The sequence below is a fragment of the Ornithorhynchus anatinus genome, chromosome 14, assembly GCF_004115215.2.
Source record: "Ornithorhynchus anatinus isolate Pmale09 chromosome 14, mOrnAna1.pri.v4, whole genome shotgun sequence".
Lineage (NCBI taxonomy): Eukaryota > Metazoa > Chordata > Mammalia > Monotremata > Ornithorhynchidae > Ornithorhynchus > Ornithorhynchus anatinus.
This window is the reverse complement of record NC_041741.1, coordinates 41,493,626-41,512,612: the sequence shown is the minus strand read 5'-3', so window position 1 is coordinate 41,512,612 and position 18,987 is coordinate 41,493,626. Positions and strand designations below refer to the sequence as shown.

General features: G+C 42.6%; 1 protein-coding gene across 2 annotated transcripts in view; it reads right to left on the bottom strand.

Annotated features, from left to right (window-relative positions):
* The window catches only part of BTBD11 (BTB domain containing 11), a 267,602-nt gene that overhangs the window by 83,847 nt on the left and 164,768 nt on the right, over positions 1-18,987 (bottom strand). For both annotated transcript variants that reach the window (XM_039914090.1, XM_029078674.1), the window contains exon 4: positions 489-638. In XM_039914090.1, coding sequence (XP_039770024.1) covers positions 489-638 — 150 coding nt within the window. The remainder of the gene's footprint in view (positions 1-488; positions 639-18,987) is intronic.

Sequence of the window (18,987 nt, the reverse complement as noted above, 5' to 3'; positions counted from 1 at the left end):
ATGTGGCTGGCTGCACCAGACTTAAAGGGACTTTGTCAGATCTTTTTCCCATCAGCAATGGAATACAGCAGGGTTTTTACTAGATCCAGTCTTCCAGTCACACCTAAGGGAAGCACAAGCAATCCAGTAGCTGGTATCAAAGATATTTCAGTTGCCCGGGAAACTCTGGCAACTCAACAAGACACAACTATGAATACCGAAGGACCTATATCAGGAAGCAGGATAAATCCACAAATTTCAGGACTGTCCTGGCCCTGTCATCCCAGGAGCTGAGAGGCCACCGCCACAGATAATTCCATATCCATAAATTTATATAATTTATAATACTAATACATTCAGGGGTGGAAAACAAGCATAAAGACTGATTCTGAATTCTCAAGTGCTTGACTGCCTTGAATTACTCAGGAAAATCAAGGAGTGGAGCTGATAATACGATCCCAGAACACCTGAAAATGGGGTAAAGGAATGGCAAATGGCTTTCAACTTACTCAGCTCGGCGATACTCCCAACCCGGGTTGCGAGCAGAGACTGTTCTATAGTTCTCAATTCTGACTGGCTGAACATCTGTACTTCTCCTGGTTTGTTTGACCGTTGCTGGTCTCGGTGAAGACTCAGGCTGTCTGGCAAGCAAAGGACTCCTAGAGTGATTTAAGAAAGAAAGAGATATGGGAAAGGAGAAAACAAGAAATAAGTAACATGTTAATTTAACATTGCAAAAATAAAAACAGAATGGTTATTCCAGGTAATATATAGCTCCACATTTTGAAACGGACACCCACATTCATGCACACATTCACAGACCCCAAAGCAGTATAGTGTAGTGGATAGAGCAAGGGCCTGGGAGTCAGAAGGTCATGGGTTCTAATCCCAGCTCCGCCACTTGCCTGCTGTGTGGCCTTGGGCAAGTCACTTAACTTCTCTGTGCCTCAGTTACATCGTCGGGAAAATGGGGATTGAGACTGTGAGCCCATATAGGACAGGGACCACAATTACTATTATCATTATTATTATTGAAATAAAGGCTATTCCTCAGGATGAATGAGGAATTAAGCTACTCAGAAATGCCCCTCCCAAGCTTCTCCAATGGGCCTTTCTGTGTCTTCAATTCTCATTTTATAACCCACTTCATGGGAAACGTATCTACCAACTCTGTTATACTCTCACAAGTGCTTAGTACAGTGCTTTGCACATTGTAAGCACTCCATAAATATGATTGATTGATGTTAGAAGGGGTTCCCATATGCTTAATACCATCTGTATGGAAAAGTGTTTCCTTTTCTAGTACCTATTAGCCAAAGTAATTAACTAACATATAACTATTACTAAGATTATTCTTTGGGGGGTATAGTTCTTGAAAAATATTTCTGATCACTGTGGTTGGGCAGTCCACTGCTATGTGGTAGAATTTCAAGAGTGTTTTCTTCAAGCGCCAGCAGCTTTATTTGTGTTGATCCTGGAGACCAATATCAAATATTTGGATACTTGATCAGTCTATGACAAATTGGGTTCTAATACACATTTCCCATGGGAATTATTTCCCCTTGTTTTAAAATGTCATAGACTCTTAATGCAAATGTATAATTATCCAAAGAAGCTTTGAACACCAGATTGCACAGGCTGAAGAAACCTGTAATTGATCTATTATTTAAGGATTATGTACTAGCCTTTTTATAGACTACACTGGAGTGTAAGTAGAAACTTCTTTTGACGTTATAAAAATGAACAAGTTTAGTAATACGATCACCGTTTTAAGCACCAGAAGCAGACCTGCTCTTATGCATTTTGTATAAATACCCGTTGTAACATGGGCAAGGGAGAGTGGAGCCTGCTTGTAAAGGTAGACGTGGAGATGCAGGATGCTCAAGTTGTAACCTGACACCTTGTCTAGCTATCCGTATGGGTCTGCACCACACAAACTTAGCAATAGGTTGAAAAAAGTTCATAAACACCAGTATACAGACCTAATCTGCTTCTTCATGGCACTAATGCAATCTGGCTTGTTAGATGAATCGAGAAAAGGGATTTGAGTTTTGAAAAGCTGGAAAACACCAATTGGGCTCAGGCAATCAAGATAGGATTGAGGCGGGACTGCTTCCTCAAGCTGTGTCCTGATTGACCTGTGGCCACAGGTTTGTGCTTGACGGTTTGCAGAAAAGTGTTTGTCAATCAGGCAGTCTGGGCAACATCAGAGTTTTAGGGGATGGCATGGCGCATGTGCTCTGCTAACCCTGTATTTTTCAACCTGTTTTATCACGGCTGATGTCAGTCAATCGTACTTACTGGGTACTTACTCTGTACAGATCACTGTACTAAGTGCTTGGTACTTCAATGTAACAATATAATAAGTTTAATGTAACAATATAATAGACAAATTTTCCACCCAAAACGAGCTTTCGGCCTAGAGGGATGATGACCATAGGTTGCTGAGGTGGGGCATTTCTTGTGTAAATTCTGGACCAACCACTTCCTCTTGAAAAATCCCCTGTTCCTCTGTGCGGGATTGGGGAGGGTCTTACCTTCACAGTGCTTTAATCTGCCCTGCATTACAACCAAATAGAAAAATTTCTGGACTCTGTCAGTTCAGTTAACTAATGTAAAATTTCCATTTCGCAGAACCTTACAGAGGTAGATTTCAGCTAAACCATCTAAACCATTTACACAGATCTGAATGAAACTTATCAATGCAGAAGTCACTTAGGGAGATACAAATGGGGTGAGACTGAAAAAGACACTTTTGAGGAGAAAAGAAGAGGAGCGGGGAGAAGGGAAGATGAGGGAGGGAGCAAAGATAGAGGAAAAGAGAAAGAGAAGAGGATCACCAGATGCCTAAACTAAGCTTCTCAGGGACATGGAGCAAGGATTTTGGAAAAGGCCTGTCTTTGACACAGAGGAAAAGAACGATCCTGGTCATTCCAGCACAATAAGCTTAACATTGATCCTAGGTAACACTAGAACAAGTGATTAAACCATCAATAGGCAGCCGCACAGAAGAGCACAAAATCCTAGAAAGAAATCCACTGGCTTTACGTAGAGTGACTTGTGCTAGATGAATTTAATTTTTTTCTACAACAGAACAGAAACCACATGTACAAGGGAGAAGCAAAATCATTTTGATTATTTTGTTAGGCCGTGAGACCTACCACAGGACTGGAAGTCAGGACAACTGGGTTCTAATCCAAGCTCTGTCACTTGCCTGTTGTGAAACCTTGAGTCAATCACTTAACTTCTCTGGGCCTCAGTTTCCTCACCTGTAAAATGAGGAGATATCTGTCCTTCCTTCCTCTTAGACTGTACCTCCCTGGGGCGAGGAATGTGTCCAATAAAATTTTCTTGCTTCAACCCCAGTGTCTCCCACAGGTCTTAGTACATTGTAAAGGTTTAATAAATAGCATTATTACTACTTCTCTTAACAACCCCATTAAAGGTCCAGGGGGTAATAATCGTGATATTTAAGTGGTTATGATGTGCCAAACACTGTACTAGGCACAGGGGTACATATAAAACAATCAGGTCCCACATGGGGCTCACAGTCTAAGGTGGAGGGAGAACAGGTATTGAATCCCCATTTTGCAAAGGAGGGAACTAGGGCACAGAGAAGTTAAGTGATTTGCTCAAGGTTACACCATAGGCAAGTGGCGGAGCCAGAATTAGAACCCAGATCCTCTGACTCCCAAGCCTGTGCTCTTTCCATAAGGTCTCGCTGTTTCTCAGATCTGGACTGTACTAGTGATAGATGGCAGCACAGCTGGCCAAAGAGTTTCATCCCAAGGGCAGTGATTAATAATAATAATAATAATGTTGGTATTTGTTAAGCGCTTACTATGTGCCGAGCACTGTTCTAAGCGCTGGGGTAGACACAGGGGAATCAGGATGTCCCACGTGGGGCTCACAGTCTTCATCCCCATTTTACAGATGAGGGAACTGAGGCCCAGAGAAGTGAAGTGACTTGCCCACAGTCACACAGCTGACAAGTGGCAGAGCTGGGATTCGAACTCATGAGCCCTGACTCCAAAGCCCGTGCTCTTTCCACTGAGCCACGCTGCTTCTAATTAATTAATTAGAATTCTAATTAATGCCTCTATGCCAAGCTGGGGGGTAATTGGGCCTCACATGGATGGGCTTCTGCACCAGTTCCATTCAGTAATTTTGTCAAAGACTTGGAAGAAAGAATCTAAGTCACCCTCAACAAATTTGTTGAGGAAGACAAGATTAGAATTCAAAGAGACTTTGAAAAATTAGAAAAATGGTACTTCAAAAGTATCATTAAATTAACTAAGTTCAAAGTACTGCTTTAGAAACAAACTGAAAAAAAAACCCATCACAGAGATAAGATGGAGAAAAATTGGGTAGGCATACAACAAAAAGAGACCTAGGGATCACGGCTGGCCATAAATTGAATCAGTCATCGATACAGTTTCATTATTTAAAAAGTCAAATTGGTGCTGAAAGATTCAACAAGAGTATGTCACGCAGGAATCAGGAAGTAATTCTTTCCCTATTTTCAGCACTGTGGGCTTTCGTTAAAAAGAGTTGTGGTCAGTGTGGGGCTCCCACTTTTAAAAGGATGTAGAAAAACCAGCAGTGTTGAGAAGATTAGCAGAAATGATCAAAGGACCTTAGTACATATTCTACAAGGAGAGATGAAAGGAATTGAGGGTGTTTAGCCCAGAGGGGTGGAGGCTTAGTGGCTCAGTGGAAAGAGCCCGGGCTTGGGAGTCAGAGGTCATGGGTTCGAATCTCAGTTCTGCCACTTGTCAGCTGTGTGACTGTGGGCAAGTCACTTAACTTCTCTGTGCCTCAGTTCCCTCATCTGTAAAACGGGGATTATCTGTAAGCCTCACATGGGACAACCTGATGACCCTGTATCTGTACCCAGCACTTAGAACAGTGCTCTGCACATAGTAAGCGCTTAACAAATACCAACATTATTATTTTTATTATTATTATCATTATCTGAAAAGATGCTGATCCACTGTTCTTCATGCTAGAATATGTACAAGAAATAAAGGGCTTAAATTGAATAAGGCCAACTGAAATCCCTCCTAAAAAAGATATTCTTGTGCTAGCAAAGGAGGTTATGGAATGTCCATCTCTAAATATTTACTTGAATTGATGCCATTTTCTCTGGATGGCTTAGTCTTTCAACTACTAGAGGCAGGGGATTAGAATATTTGGCCATGAGGGTTCCCTACCAGCTCTGGTATTCTACGTCTGGATGTTATTACAAGATGAAGACGGAGGAAATTAAGAAAAACTTGGCTTCCTGTACCAACTTATTGCCTGAAAGGATAGGCTGCGATTTGAAGTCTCTAATAAAGATCACCTAACAATAATACATTAGGAAAGGCTAACCTAAGCATTCCGCCAAAGACGTTTGACTCAAAGAGAAATTTCAACGATTCTTTGGCAACAGGGTATCTTGATGAAAGAGCTCTGAAAATTTCTGGTAGAAAGCTGAACCCATGCATAATATTTCCTCTCCGAAGGTGGCCAGTAGGTTTTCTCTATCACAGGTAGCAGGTTCTTCTCAGACTGCACTGGGGAGGGAGTACTAATTAAAATTTGGGGTTGGAGAGAGAGCTCAGAGAAAGGAAACACAGATGGTCGCTTTATTGTTAGGACTGCACTGTTCCACTGTACATAGTGCCCAGAGGTTATTTTATGGCAGCATTTTTTGAAACCCAAACAGAAATAAAGTTATTTAATATTTCTGATCTGTACAAGAATAGGAGGCACTGGAAAACACTGCAAGAAAAATATTCCATTCCACACAATATGTCTATGGAAATCATATAGCTAACCTATAGATCTGCATATTAAACAGCTGTTTGACAAGCTGTCAGGACCATCACCAAACTAGGTGGCAACATGATTACATAAGTATTTTCTAGCTCCCACATAATATTTTGTGACAATTAAGAGAAAACATGGTGTTGCTTCGCTGTGCTATACAGTGTAATGGTTAGCAATCTGGGCTCAATTTTTTTCAATTAACTCCCACTAGTGCACTCAAACCTGCACACAAACTGAATGATCTGAGCAGTCTTATAGCATCTCAAGATGTTTTATTTTTAAATCTCATAAACATATGTCCCCAGTCTCTCCCATTTCCTTACTCCATTTTCTCACTGCTAAGTTATTAACTGCCTTGGCTGGGTTTTAATTGCTCCTATGGTCAGACCTTAATTTATCAGACCAATAAGCAAGTAACTTAAACTTGAAATGGCTAGTGGGCACAAGAGAGAGGATTTTTTTCCAGTGGTTAGTGCTGTTTTTATTCCCAACCTGTGATTCCACTGTTTTCTTTAAACTACTTGTTCTTGTCTGTCTGTCTTCTTTTCTGTCATTCAGCAGTGCCATTCGGTGTTTCTAGTTTAGTTGTTTGGCCCACACACCTTTATTTCTACCTATTGTTCCCTCTTTATTGCTTTATCCTTCGTATTCTCCCCCAAGGGGTTCTCAGAATAGGATATTCACTTACACATCTGAGCAACATCTATCTAATTTAAAATCTCTTGAATTATTTGTGGACCAATGATTTGAGACAAGCGAGGAACTCATTTTCACAGCTGCCTCATCTCTGCTGCTTTGGTGCCAGACGCATCTTTCAAGGTTTCTGAGCCCTATGGTTGGGTCATGGGCTGGTCACAGCGGGACCTTGGAATTTAGATGAAGTCCTTCAAAGTAATGAAATGATATTTCAGTGCTTGATCACAGCCGAGGCCTTTGTGGAAAATGTCAAAGGCCCAGGTATATAGGCAGGACAATCCCATGAAGAGCAGGGATGGTGTACTTTTTGTTATTTTTTAAAATGTTATTGGTTAGGTGCTTACTATGTGCCAGGCACTGTACTAAGTGCTGAGGTAGATACAAACTAATCAGGTTGGACATAGTCCATGTCCCACATGAGGCTCACAGTCCTAATCCCCACTTTACAGATGAGGATAAGGCAGAGAAAAGTCAAGTGACTTGCCCCAGATCCATAGCAGACAAGTGGCGGAGCCAGGATAAGACCCAAATTAAATCCAATCCATAAATCCAATCCAATCCTCGCACAGGGTTGGCGCCCTCAAATATTATGAAGTATTACATGTGACATGGAAGTTGCTTGCTTAGAGTATTGATAATCTGGTTTCTAATGAATGAATGAATGTTACACAATGAAGGCCAAGTTTTGGGGAGAGAAGGCTCCAACTACCTTGGGTTAAAAAAAAATATTTGGAGAATTCAGAAAATGCAAGTCGTCACTATCTAAATGAAAATTTCTCCATTTTAAAGAAGTGAATTTATCGGGGGGGTGGAGGGGGGTGGGGAGAAGATCTTAAATTTTTAACTGAGGAAAACACATGAAATAATACTCCGAGACCAGCGTTTCTCAGCTGCCACCAGAATATTTCCAGGAGGCCCCAGTGAGAAAGGAATAGATTTAGAGAGATAGCTAAACTGTGGCAGAGACAGAGACATGAACAAACTGAGAAAAACAAAGACCCAAAAAGTGAAAGGGGCAACTAATAATAATAATAATAACGTTAGTATTGTTAAGCGCTTACTATGTGCCGAGCACTGTTCTAAGCGCTGGGGTAGACACAGGGGAATCAGGTTGTCCCACGTGGGGCTCACAGTCTTAATCCCCATTTTACAGATGAGGTAACTGAGGCACCGAGAAGTTAAGTGACTTGCCCAAAGTCACACAGCTGACAAGCGGTAGAGCCGGGGTTCGAACCCATGACCTCTGACTCCAAAGCCCGTGCTCTTTCCAGTGAGCCACGCTGCTTCTCAACTAGCATATTTTAAAATACCACAGACATTTTATGGCTTGCCACTAATTTTTAATTAACCTAATTTTGAAAAATGCAGCTACCAAAATGGTTTGGTGGTAGCATAAGTGACTGCAGCAAAAGGGTCTCTGAGAACCACTGCTTGAGAGAGTAGAAAGTTCATTCATTCAATCGTATTTATTAAGCCCTTACTGTGTGGCTAAAGGTCTGTGTCTGGAATCCACAGGATTACTTTGGGTATTATCATTACCAACTGAATATGCAGAGTACTATTGTGTGCAAAGTACACAACCTAATTTATACAAAGTTTCTCTCAGGCCCTGCTTCCTCCATCTCTATCCCCAACTCTACAGCTGGCCTAGGTGTTAGCATCATCACCAACTGTATTTACTGTGCAATCAATCAATGGTATTTATTGAACACCTAAAGTGTGCAGAGTGTTGTACTAAGCTCTTGGGAATGAACAATATAAATGAGTTGGAAGAAACGATCCTTTCCCACAAGGAGCTTAAAGTCTAGAGGGCATTCACAAGGAAACTATTCCATAGTCTTACTGCCTTATCTCCTAGCCCAATCAAGAGAGTTTATAAAGGGAACCAAGCTGAACCACATCATAAAATTTCTTTATGGTATTAGTTAAGCCCTTACTATGTGCAAGGTACTGTACTAAGTACTGGGGTAGGTATATGTTAATCAGTGACACCGTCCAGGTCCCACTTGGGGCTCACAGTGTAAACCCCCATTTTACAGATGAGGTAACTGAGACACTGAGAGGTAAAGTGTCTTGCCTGAGGTCACACGGCAGATCAGTGGCAGAGCCACTGTCTCCCAGGCCCATGCTCTACCCAGTGGGCCACACTGCTTCCCTAGATCTTGAGACTGCCCAGAAGTTGATCAGAAACTGTATTGTTGGAGGTTTTGAATAAGTTCCTGGAATACTGTTCTCAATATTCACAATATCAGTAAATGCTAAACAATAATGATTTGTGTGATTATGAAGTGTTATGATAATACTATTCAATTGCTAATTGAATTGAAATAGAACTGATTAAGTGAACTCCTTGTGATATAGCTGCCCTAAAAGAGAACCTAAACAAGTCGCCTGCTTAAGAACTAACATTGTCTGGTACCTCTCCTGAAGCACCAAACCCAAGCACTGTGGATTTAACAAATGCCCAGAGTTCAAAATCAATTCTCTTTATAAGAATCGTACCATAACAAATACTGTCCAACCACTTACTGCACAGCAAAATTAACCAAGTGAATAATAATTGGCAACCAGCGTTTTTTTTTCCCTTTAATAAGACTCATCCTGTTAAATTATCAGGCAGGGTTCTGGTTTCTAGACAAGAAAGTGAAACCATCCTAGTTTAATAAGGGCGACCTACCAAGCCCTCCACCTGTAAAACATCTGCACTGATGAGATGTTTCTTCATGTTTGCATCCTTTGATGTGTGCGGGTGTACTGAACTACTTTTCCATAGCAAATAAAATAGTATCGGCTTCCCGATGCACCATATTGGGGAATGTATGATGTAACCCAGCCACCTTCACACCACCCACAGCCTCAAGCATGTCACGGCGGCATCTAATGAAGAAATACATGATTGTGCAAAGGAGGAGGTTTCTGTAATTCCTAGCACATCTGGTTGGCAGGACCTTGGCATATATATCTGGGATATATTCTCGGGTTGACTTAAGAGATACCCTAGGAGCTAATTACATTTTACAACACCCATGATGGATGGGAAGATGGTTGGCCCAATTAGATGTGGAAAGATGATGGATAAATGTAATAATAATAATAGTATTTGTTAAACACTTACTAATGTCAAGCACTGTTCCAAGCACTGGGGTAGATAAAAGCTAATTAGGTTGGACCCAGTCCCTGTTCCACATAGGGCTCACAGTCTTAATCCCCATTTTAGAGATAAAGTACCTGAAGCACAGAGAAGTGAAATTACTTGCCCAAGGTCACACTGCAGAGAAATGGTGGAGCAGGGAATAGAATTCAGCATGGCTCAGTGGAAAGAGCACGGGCTTTGGAGTCTGAGTTCATGGGTTCGAATCCCGGCTCGGCCACTTGTCAGCTGTGTGACTTTGGGCAAGTCACTTAACTTCTCGGTGCCTCAGTTACCTCATCTGTAAAATGGGGATTAAGACTGTGAGCCCCACATGGGACAACCTGATTCCCCTGTGTCTACCCCAGCGCTTAGGACAGTGCTCCGCACATAGTAAGCGCTTAACAAATACCAACATTAATTCAGGTTCTTCTGACTCCTAGTCCCATGCTCTATTCACTAAGCCATGATGCTTCCCCCAGTAATAATTACTAGACAGTGTAGTCTTGCCCCCTGTTTAGGCCCCCAGATGACTACAGTGCACACTCCAAACAAGGCTAGCTGAGAAATACAGGAACCATTAGCAGCCAATTTGTTTAGGCTGTCTGGAGAGTCACCACTAAAAAAAATTGTACGGAAGGGTATGTGGCAAGCTTGTAGCCAGATGTGAAAAAATTCCATAGCTGAATTCTGTCCAGCATTTGGCCATAAATCAGACCTAGAGCAGAAGGCAAGGCGCAGACAGAACCACTGACCAAATTACATGTGAAGGTATAATGCCAGATGTTCAACTTCACCTGACCCCCTTACTGTGGTCAGCCATTATTTAGCTTCCCTCAGCAGCAGCATTTTGCTCTCAGTTTTCTCTGCTACAAGTCATAAGGTAGTCCTCTTGTAAAACAAAGGGAACGCTGGGCTGGGAGTCAGAGTTGGAGAAGTAGCCTGGCCTGGTGGATAGAGCACAGGCCTGGAACCCACAAGGACCTGGGTTCTAATCCCGGCTCCGCCATTTGTCTGCTGTGTGACCTTAGGCAAGTCACCTCACTTCAGTTACTTTATCTGAACAAGGAGGATTAAGACTGTGAGCCCCATGAGCCACGTGGACACGTCCAACCTGATTAGCTTGTCTCTTGTACAATGCCTGGCACAAACTGAACGGCTGAATGACTGAGAAGTTGTACTTCATCCTACTGGCTCCACTGCAACTTGTTAAAAGGCCAAACCCACCTGGGGATAATGGTGATGATAGTTCAGTTGTTGTTATTGGATCCCCCTTCTCTTCCTTCTGCACCCTCACTGGGAAATTTAGGTGGAAAGGTGGAGAAGAGGAAGTTTCTTTAGGTCCCAACACCTACTCTTGCTGACTCTGCCCCTGGTAGGTGAACAGGCAAGTTTAAATTTCATAAGCATGCCGGTATTAAAAGCAACCTGAATTTGAGTGCTTTTCTTTTCAACCGATGGTATTTATTGAGTGCTTACTGTATGCAGCGTACATTATTAAGAGCTTAGGAGACAATAGATTTGGTAGACAGTCTCCCTACCCACGTGGAGAGTGCTTTCACATAAATTGTCCCATTCTGTATACACAACATTTCTGTGAGGTAGGGAGAAGCAGGCATTATCTTCACCATCTTATAGATGAAAAAATGAAGTTTAGTAAAATGCAGTGCTTTCGATAGGTGCTCAAAAATCGATAACCAAAGTCCAGAGAAGTTAAGTGACTTGTCCAAGGTCACATCTTCTCCTTTTCATTAGGCCTCAAATAATGTCACACTAAGGTCTACCTAGATCAGTATTCAGTGTCTGAGAGTAGCAGCAAAGATTAGAGGGATAGGATACTGTTTCCTCAACTGGATATCCAACTGCATAATTTTTTTTTTAAATGGTATTTGCTATGCACTTATTAGGTGCCAAGCACTGTATTAAGCGCTAGGGTAGATACAAGATAATCAGATTGGACACAGTCCTTGTCCCACAGTCTCACGGTCTTAATCCTCATTTTACAGATGAGGTAATTGAGGCCCAGAAATGTTACGGATATGCCTTCCAACAAAAATAACTCTCTACATTCTGTACTACTACTTTCAGGCTTTTAATGGTTCAAATCCAAATACTGATTCCTTCCCATCTCTTTCCCATTCTCTCCTTCCCAGTTTACAAAAAAATAGAAGTGGATAGAATCAGTGGTGTTTATTGAGCACCTACTGTGTGCAGAGCTCTGTACTAAGAACTTGAGAGGGCACAATAAAAAACTTGAGCTCCTGAGTGGTTCAAGCCTTGGAAATTTTCATGGGTCCATTCTGTCCTTCCAATAGTTTCCCTGACTCTCTCTGGATTGTTCTTTCTGCTTTATTTTCAGCTGCCCAGACCATTTAAGACCTGACCTTTCGGTCAAGTGCCACACTCCCTCGTGGTTGGTGCCTTCTCTAATCGTTCTGCTTCAGATTTGATCTTGTCTTGAATTTTCCAGGATGTTCCCAAAGAAAATGAGGTCCTGCTGAGTAGGGTTTGAGTGCATACACACAAACACACACACACACACACGGCTGCCCTTTGACAACGCGATTCCTGGGCTCGAAGCCTAGGGCACAGCAAGGGGGAAGGGGCAAAAATTAAGTGTTTCACTGGCCAAGCCCTTAGCTTTTATCCCAAACACAAACGATTTCCAGAATAGAACAACAAAACAAGATCAAGTTCACCTCCTGCCCTGGTCGAACACGAGCCCTACCTCTCAAATTAGAGGGCTTGACGTAGGTGGGTGGGGGCAGGATGGTGCCCGCTACTTTCAGGAAGACCTAAAGACTTCTTGCTACCCTCCAGCAGTTATCACAGCCTGCTCTGAGGGTACAGTATGATGCCAACAGCAGCCCACTGCAGCAGGTAAATGCTGGAGGCCCCTGCCCTGGATGGAGATGGCTGGGATGGGATAAGTGTTCAGGACATGGGGGAGGCTGTAGGAACTATGTTATCCCACTTATTCAAGGGGGAGAAGCAGCCTGGCCTAGTGAATAAAGCCTAGGCATCAGAAGGACCTGGGTTCTAATCCCGGCTCCACCACCTGTCTGCTGTGTGACCTTGGGCAAGTCACTTTACTTCTCTGTGCCTGTTACCTCATCTATAAAAATGGGGATTGAGACTGTAAGCCCCACATGGGACAGGGACTGTGCCCAACTTGATTTGTTTGTATCCACCCCAGCGCTTAATACAATGCTTGGCATATAGTAAGTAAGCTCTTAACAAATACCATCATTATTATTACTCATTTCTCTGAAGAAAACCTTCACCACACTCTTCCTTCTTCTTTCATTCAGCCCTGCTCAGATAGATAAATCAGAATGTCAACAGCATTTAGGCCATCTTGGGCTGCTGCTGCTCCAGCATTTCACTATGGCTGCCTCTCTTTTATGGTATTTTTTTAAGTGCTTACTATGTTCCCAAGCACTGTGCCAAGTGTTAGGGTACATAGAAGATAACCAAATTGGACTCAGTCCATGTCTCTCACATGGGGCTCGCAGTCTTAATCCCCATTTCCTATATGAGGTAACTGAGTCACAGTTAAGTGACTTGCTCGAAGTCACAGAGCAGACAAGTACCAGAATCAGTATTAGAACTCAGGACCTTCTGTTGCCTAGGCTTTATACACTATGCCAGGCTGCTTCTCTTTCCTCTAGCTGGTTGTTAGATGGGTTTCCACAAACCCTAGCCCTCAGTGGACTTTAGATTTATGATCAGTTCTCTAGACTCAATCTGGTTTATTTGCCCCATGAGAGAAAAAGCATCAGCAGCATTTTTGAGCACCTATTGCTTGTAAAACATAGGAATAAACAACAAAAGCAAAACACATGATTTCTGCCTGGAGGATCTTTCAAGGAACACGCAATGAGCGTATTTCACCAGAACACTTTGTGTAAAACATTGTTCTAAGAATTTGAAAGAGGATTAGGATTAATATCTTCAAGGACCTTACAATCTGGTGGTGGGGGGAGAATAGATACCAAAGTAAATTACAATAAATTTCAGAGTAAAGGAATAGAGTAGAAAGGTACGTACTTAGGTGCTACAAGGGGGCTGGGGGAAGAAAGTACACAAGTGCCTACATGACACAGAAGTCCTGAATTGAGGGGGAGGGAGAAAGAGTCAGAGACAGAGAGAGAGAGAGTGTTAGTTTTCGGGGGGAGAATAAAGAGTGTGGAGCTGAAAGATTAATCACATCAATCAATCAATATTATAGGGTCTTCTGATTGCAGAGCATTCCACTAAGTTCTTGGGTGAGTGCAATAGTACACGATTCCCTAGCCTCACGGAACTCAGATGAAAGGAGATTAACCTAAACTTTAAAGCTGAGGAGTACTAGATTTGTTCTCTTTCCTCCACTTGTTTCCGGCTCTGCTCCTCTTCCTCACTCCTCAATTTTCCTGCTTTTCCATTATTTTCCACCCTCATAAGTCCTCTGGAGTGTAAAGGAAAACATCCCAAAAGACAGCAAAACGTTTCAGCTGTTAATATGGGTCCATGTGTACATGTACCTTTTGGCCAAAAGAAAGAGTGCATATTTGGTGTTTGGCTTGTCCAACAAATACAGTTGAGGATAATAATAATAATGATGATGATGGTATTTGTTAAGTGTTTACTATGTGCCAAGCATTATTCTAAGCGCTTGGGTAGATACAGGTTGTCCCATGTGGGGCTCCATTCTTAATCTCATTTTCCAGATGAGGTAACTGAGTCACAAAGAAGTTAAGTGACTTGCCCTAAATTACACAACTGACAAGTGGTATAACCAGATTAGAACCCACGACCTCTGACTCCCAAGCCCATGCTCTTTCCACTAAGCCATGCTGCTTCTCATCAGGAAGCTCAGAGCAGGAAGTCGGTGACTTTGGTTTGTGTAGTGCTCTATATGTAACACTTGGGTGGGTGGCGGGATGCGGGGTAGAGGAGGGATTTTAAAAATATTTCTGTACTATGTTGTAACTTCTTTCGATGTATTCCTTGTTTCAGAAAGTATATTTTCAGAAGGAAAATATCCAAGAGACTTAAATGAGTCACCTTCAGGGTAGTCAAACAGGGCCAAACTAGCAGGCTACTAAAACCACTAAAATCCGTTTCGGTAAAAGATTCCACACTCAACTCAAGTGTTCAGAATGGGCTGAACTCTAAAGAGAGTTATTGATCTATTCAAGAAAGTGAAATTTTAAAATACTAAGTGGCTGCTTTTCATCTCCTGCCAGTAGTAGCTACCATGATTTAACTTTGTGCTTTGGCATATATATTGAGTAGTTAACAACATAACAACACTCTCTCTCCATAGTACAAAGAACAATACTACAGGGAAAGAAATCTGGTTCTTCATGAAGCTAAATGCTTTCTTTAGAAAATCATACCCACAATTTCTTTTGTGTTTACCAACTGTATCGTTGACCAGTTTTGTCCATTTGCAGGAAAGGACAAAAAAGGTCATTCTGGCTCTAACTAGTTCCTGGCTTTATTCTTTAGCTTGACGTCACTGAAAAGAAAATATCAGAAAGGGTCTGGTACTCAAACTCTTAATTCAAATTAGGAAGAAAAATATTAACCTTCCAAAATTTCTCACCAAGCCAATCTACATTAACAGATGTATTTACTGCCCCTGTTTTGCCAATTGGATCGTGTCACTTCAATATTGGCATTATTAAGGAGTCTGAGTTTGCTACTGAGTGGAAAGGATGGCTCTTAATAACTGTGGTATTTGTTAAGCACTTACTATGTGCCAGGCACTGTACTAACCGCTGGGATAGACAAATGATAATGGGTTGGACACAGTTCCTGTCCCTCCTAGAACTCACAGTCTTCATTCAAAATTTACAGATAAGGTAACTGCGACACAGAGAAGTGAAGTGACTTGCCCAAGGTTACACAGTAGATAAGTGGTGGATCCAGGATTAGAATCCCGGTCCTCTGCCTCCCGGACCTGTGCTTTTTCCCATTAAGCCATTTTGCTTGCCTCCTACGGGATACTGTTGAGATTACTTAAGAAATGTGGATGATATACTATTCAGGCAAAAAGTTGAAATGGGGCCTTCGCACCCTGGGTAGTCAAAAGAAATGCCTTTAGACTGCACACAGTGGAGCACAACCAGCCACAGTCAAATCCATGGGATTTAGCAGTTAGAAGCAGAGTGGTCTAGTGGATAGAGCAAGAGATAGAGCAAGAGTCACAGATACTGGTTTCTAATCCTGACTCCACTAATTGTCTGCTGTGTGACCATAAGCAAGTCACTTAACTTCACTATGCTATAGTTTCCTTGACTGCAAAATGAGGATTCAAAGCCTGTTTTCCCTCCTATTTAGACTGTGAGCCCCTGGTGGGACCCAATTTCCTTGTCCCTACCCCAGCGTTTAATACAGTGCTTGAAGCACAGTAAGCACTTAAAAAATACCACAACCATCAGAACTGGGATAAATCTTTCAGAGTGGAAGCATTGCCAGAGGTCATCGCGAATATGCCATGTTCTCCCAAACAAGGGCTAAACCTGAAAGCCAAAGGGTTTGCTTTAGCTGTACAATGTGTTAGGGGGGGAGTTAGTAAGTCAGTCAATCATTTATTCAGTGCTTACTGTGTGCAGAAAACTGTACTAAGCGCTTGGGAGAATACAATATAACAATAAACAGAGATGGGATCATACATCAATTTTCAGCCAGATCCATATGGGTAACACTCACCAACCACGGCAGTATCTTTAAACATGTAGGGTAACACAGAAAGCCAACGAAAATCCATATTTACATTAGCAGACATTCCACAGACTATTAACCAATCAATCGATTATACTTATTGAGCACTTACTGAGTGCAGAGCATGTACTAAGTGCTTGGAACAGTACAACAGAGCTGGTAGACACATTCCCCGCCCACAGTGAGCTTCCAATCTAGCTCCAGGCTTGCAATTTCCCACAGTTTACCTGCACTGATCCCCTGAATCAAGGAAGCATAAAAGAAGGGGATTGTTTGCCTACAACAACTTGGAGTGCAATAGTGAATGGTATATTGAGCAGATCTACAAAAAAGAGCAAGAAATGCCATTCCTGGCTCAGAAAAACATCTCACCCAGCCCACTTCTGATGATGACAGCATTTGTTAAGCACTTACTATGTGTCAAGTATTGTTCTAAGTGCTGGAGTACTGCTAAGGTAATCAGTCTGGACTCACTCCCTGTCACACAAGGAGCTCAACGTCTAAATCTCCACTTTACAAATGAGGGAACTGAGGCCCAGAGAAGTGAAGCGTCTTGCCTGAGGACACAGAGCAGACAAGTGGCGGAGCCGAGATTAGAACCGAGGTCCTTCAAACTCCCAGGCCCATGTTCTAACCACGAGATCACTCGGTCAGAAGGAGCAGCAGGACACCTGGAGAAACCATGGGACTTCTGTGACAATTTCTCAGGCACATCAAGGTTTTATGCCCCGCAGCTCACCTGTAGTCAAACTAGTGAATCCTGCAGAAGCTGGATTCCCCAACAGCCGAAATGCCCTCACTTCCAGACAACTGGACAGGGCAAAGAAATGTTCGGTAAGCACTCTGGATGGCAGTCAAGTGAAATTGCAAGATGAATTTACTGAGGCAAAATGTAATTACTCCGACTAGACTCTGGCCAGCTGACAATAAACTATTCTTCCTCTCCACCACAGCACCCCTCCTCTGAAAAGAACTCTAGCACTTTTGTTGATCATAAGCTCATTGCGGGCAGGGAATATGTCTGCTAACTCTGTTTTGTTGCGGTCTCCCAAGAGCTTAGTACAGCGCTCTGCAAATAGTAAGTGATCAGTAAATAGCACTAATGGTTGCAAGAGATATATGGAGCCACTTCACTTTCAAAATGTACCTCAGAGCAGCTCTCTGCTGCAGCAGAGGTGGCAGGTTACCGATCTATGCCTCCTCTCGGAGCTCATTACCCCTTCAGACCCTAACATTTCCTGCAGCATCTAGAAGGAGGTATCATTCAACAGGACTGATTTTGCCATTCCAAAGAAAGCACAAAGACATCTTTTCATTTCTTGATTAAGAATAATTTAATGAGGCCTTCTGTTCACAAGGATAAGTCAAGAGGATAGAAACTCTGACTGACCAGCATCAGGAAAGGGGCAGAGGAGCTGGAACAAAAGAAATGCCACTGAAGCATAAAGGGAGAGAGAAGGGTAAGCCTTTCTGAGACGCTTCTCTAACAATGCGGGAAGCACGACACACAAAGCAGGGAAAGGTGAGGCGCTGTTCTGAATTAGCTGGCGCTCCAGAGATGGTGCGGAAAGGCACCTGTCTGGAATGCCAATGGGAAAATATACAATCGTTAGATGGAAAGAGAGGAGGGAAAAGGAAGACAGCTTGCTCCTGTGTCTGAAACATGCCCAGGAACTAAACTAAAACCCAAATGGCAGGAAAGATCACAAAATCTGTAGCCTTAGTGGAGGGGATGGACATAAGCTGAGAAGCAGCATGGCGGTAGCAGATAGAGCACAGTCCTGGGAGTCAGAAGGTCATGGGTTCTAATCCCGGCTCTGCCACCTGTTTGCTGGGTGACCTTAGGCAAATCACTTCACTTCTCTAGGCCTCAGTTCCCTCATCCATAAAACGGGGATTAAGACTGTGATCCTATGTGGGACAGGGATCGTCCAACCCTATGTGCATGTATCCATCTTAGCGCTTAGTACCGTGCCTGGAACATAGTAAGCACTTAATACATACCATTATTATTATTATAAGATACTCCTCTCCTTGGCCTGGAATTCCCTCCCCTTCCATATCCGACAAAAACCGCTGTCACCACCCTCAAAGACTTATTAAAATCACATCTCCTCCAAGAAGCCTTCCCTGACTAAACCCTCCTGCCCCCTACTCACTCTCCCTTGCTCCTGATTAATGCCCTTTATCCATCCCACCCTCAGCCCAAAAGCACATATCCATAATTAATTTTCATGTCTGTCTCCCCCTCTAGACTGTAAGCTCCTTGTGGGAAGGGAAACAACTCTGTTATACTGTACTCTCCCAAGCGCTTAATACAGTGCTCTAACAGTAAGTGCTCAATAAATACAACTGACCATTTGATTGGAGATAAAACTTTTGTGCAGCAGCTAAACAAAGGGGAACTGGTGGTAATCACTGATGGACAAGGACAGAAAATCTACTAAAGATATATATGACATTCTAATAAGCCTCATCCTTATGTATGTCTCTATTCTCTTGGATTGTTTGTGTCAATATGATTCTGCCTTGTGTTGTATCTCTGTGATTTGTGTTGGGCATCTGTGGTGGTGCTGCCACTCTCTTAAATTGGAAACTTTCTGAGGGCAAAGTCAAAATCCCTCTTCAGTAGTTACACGGTCAGTAGCATTCTG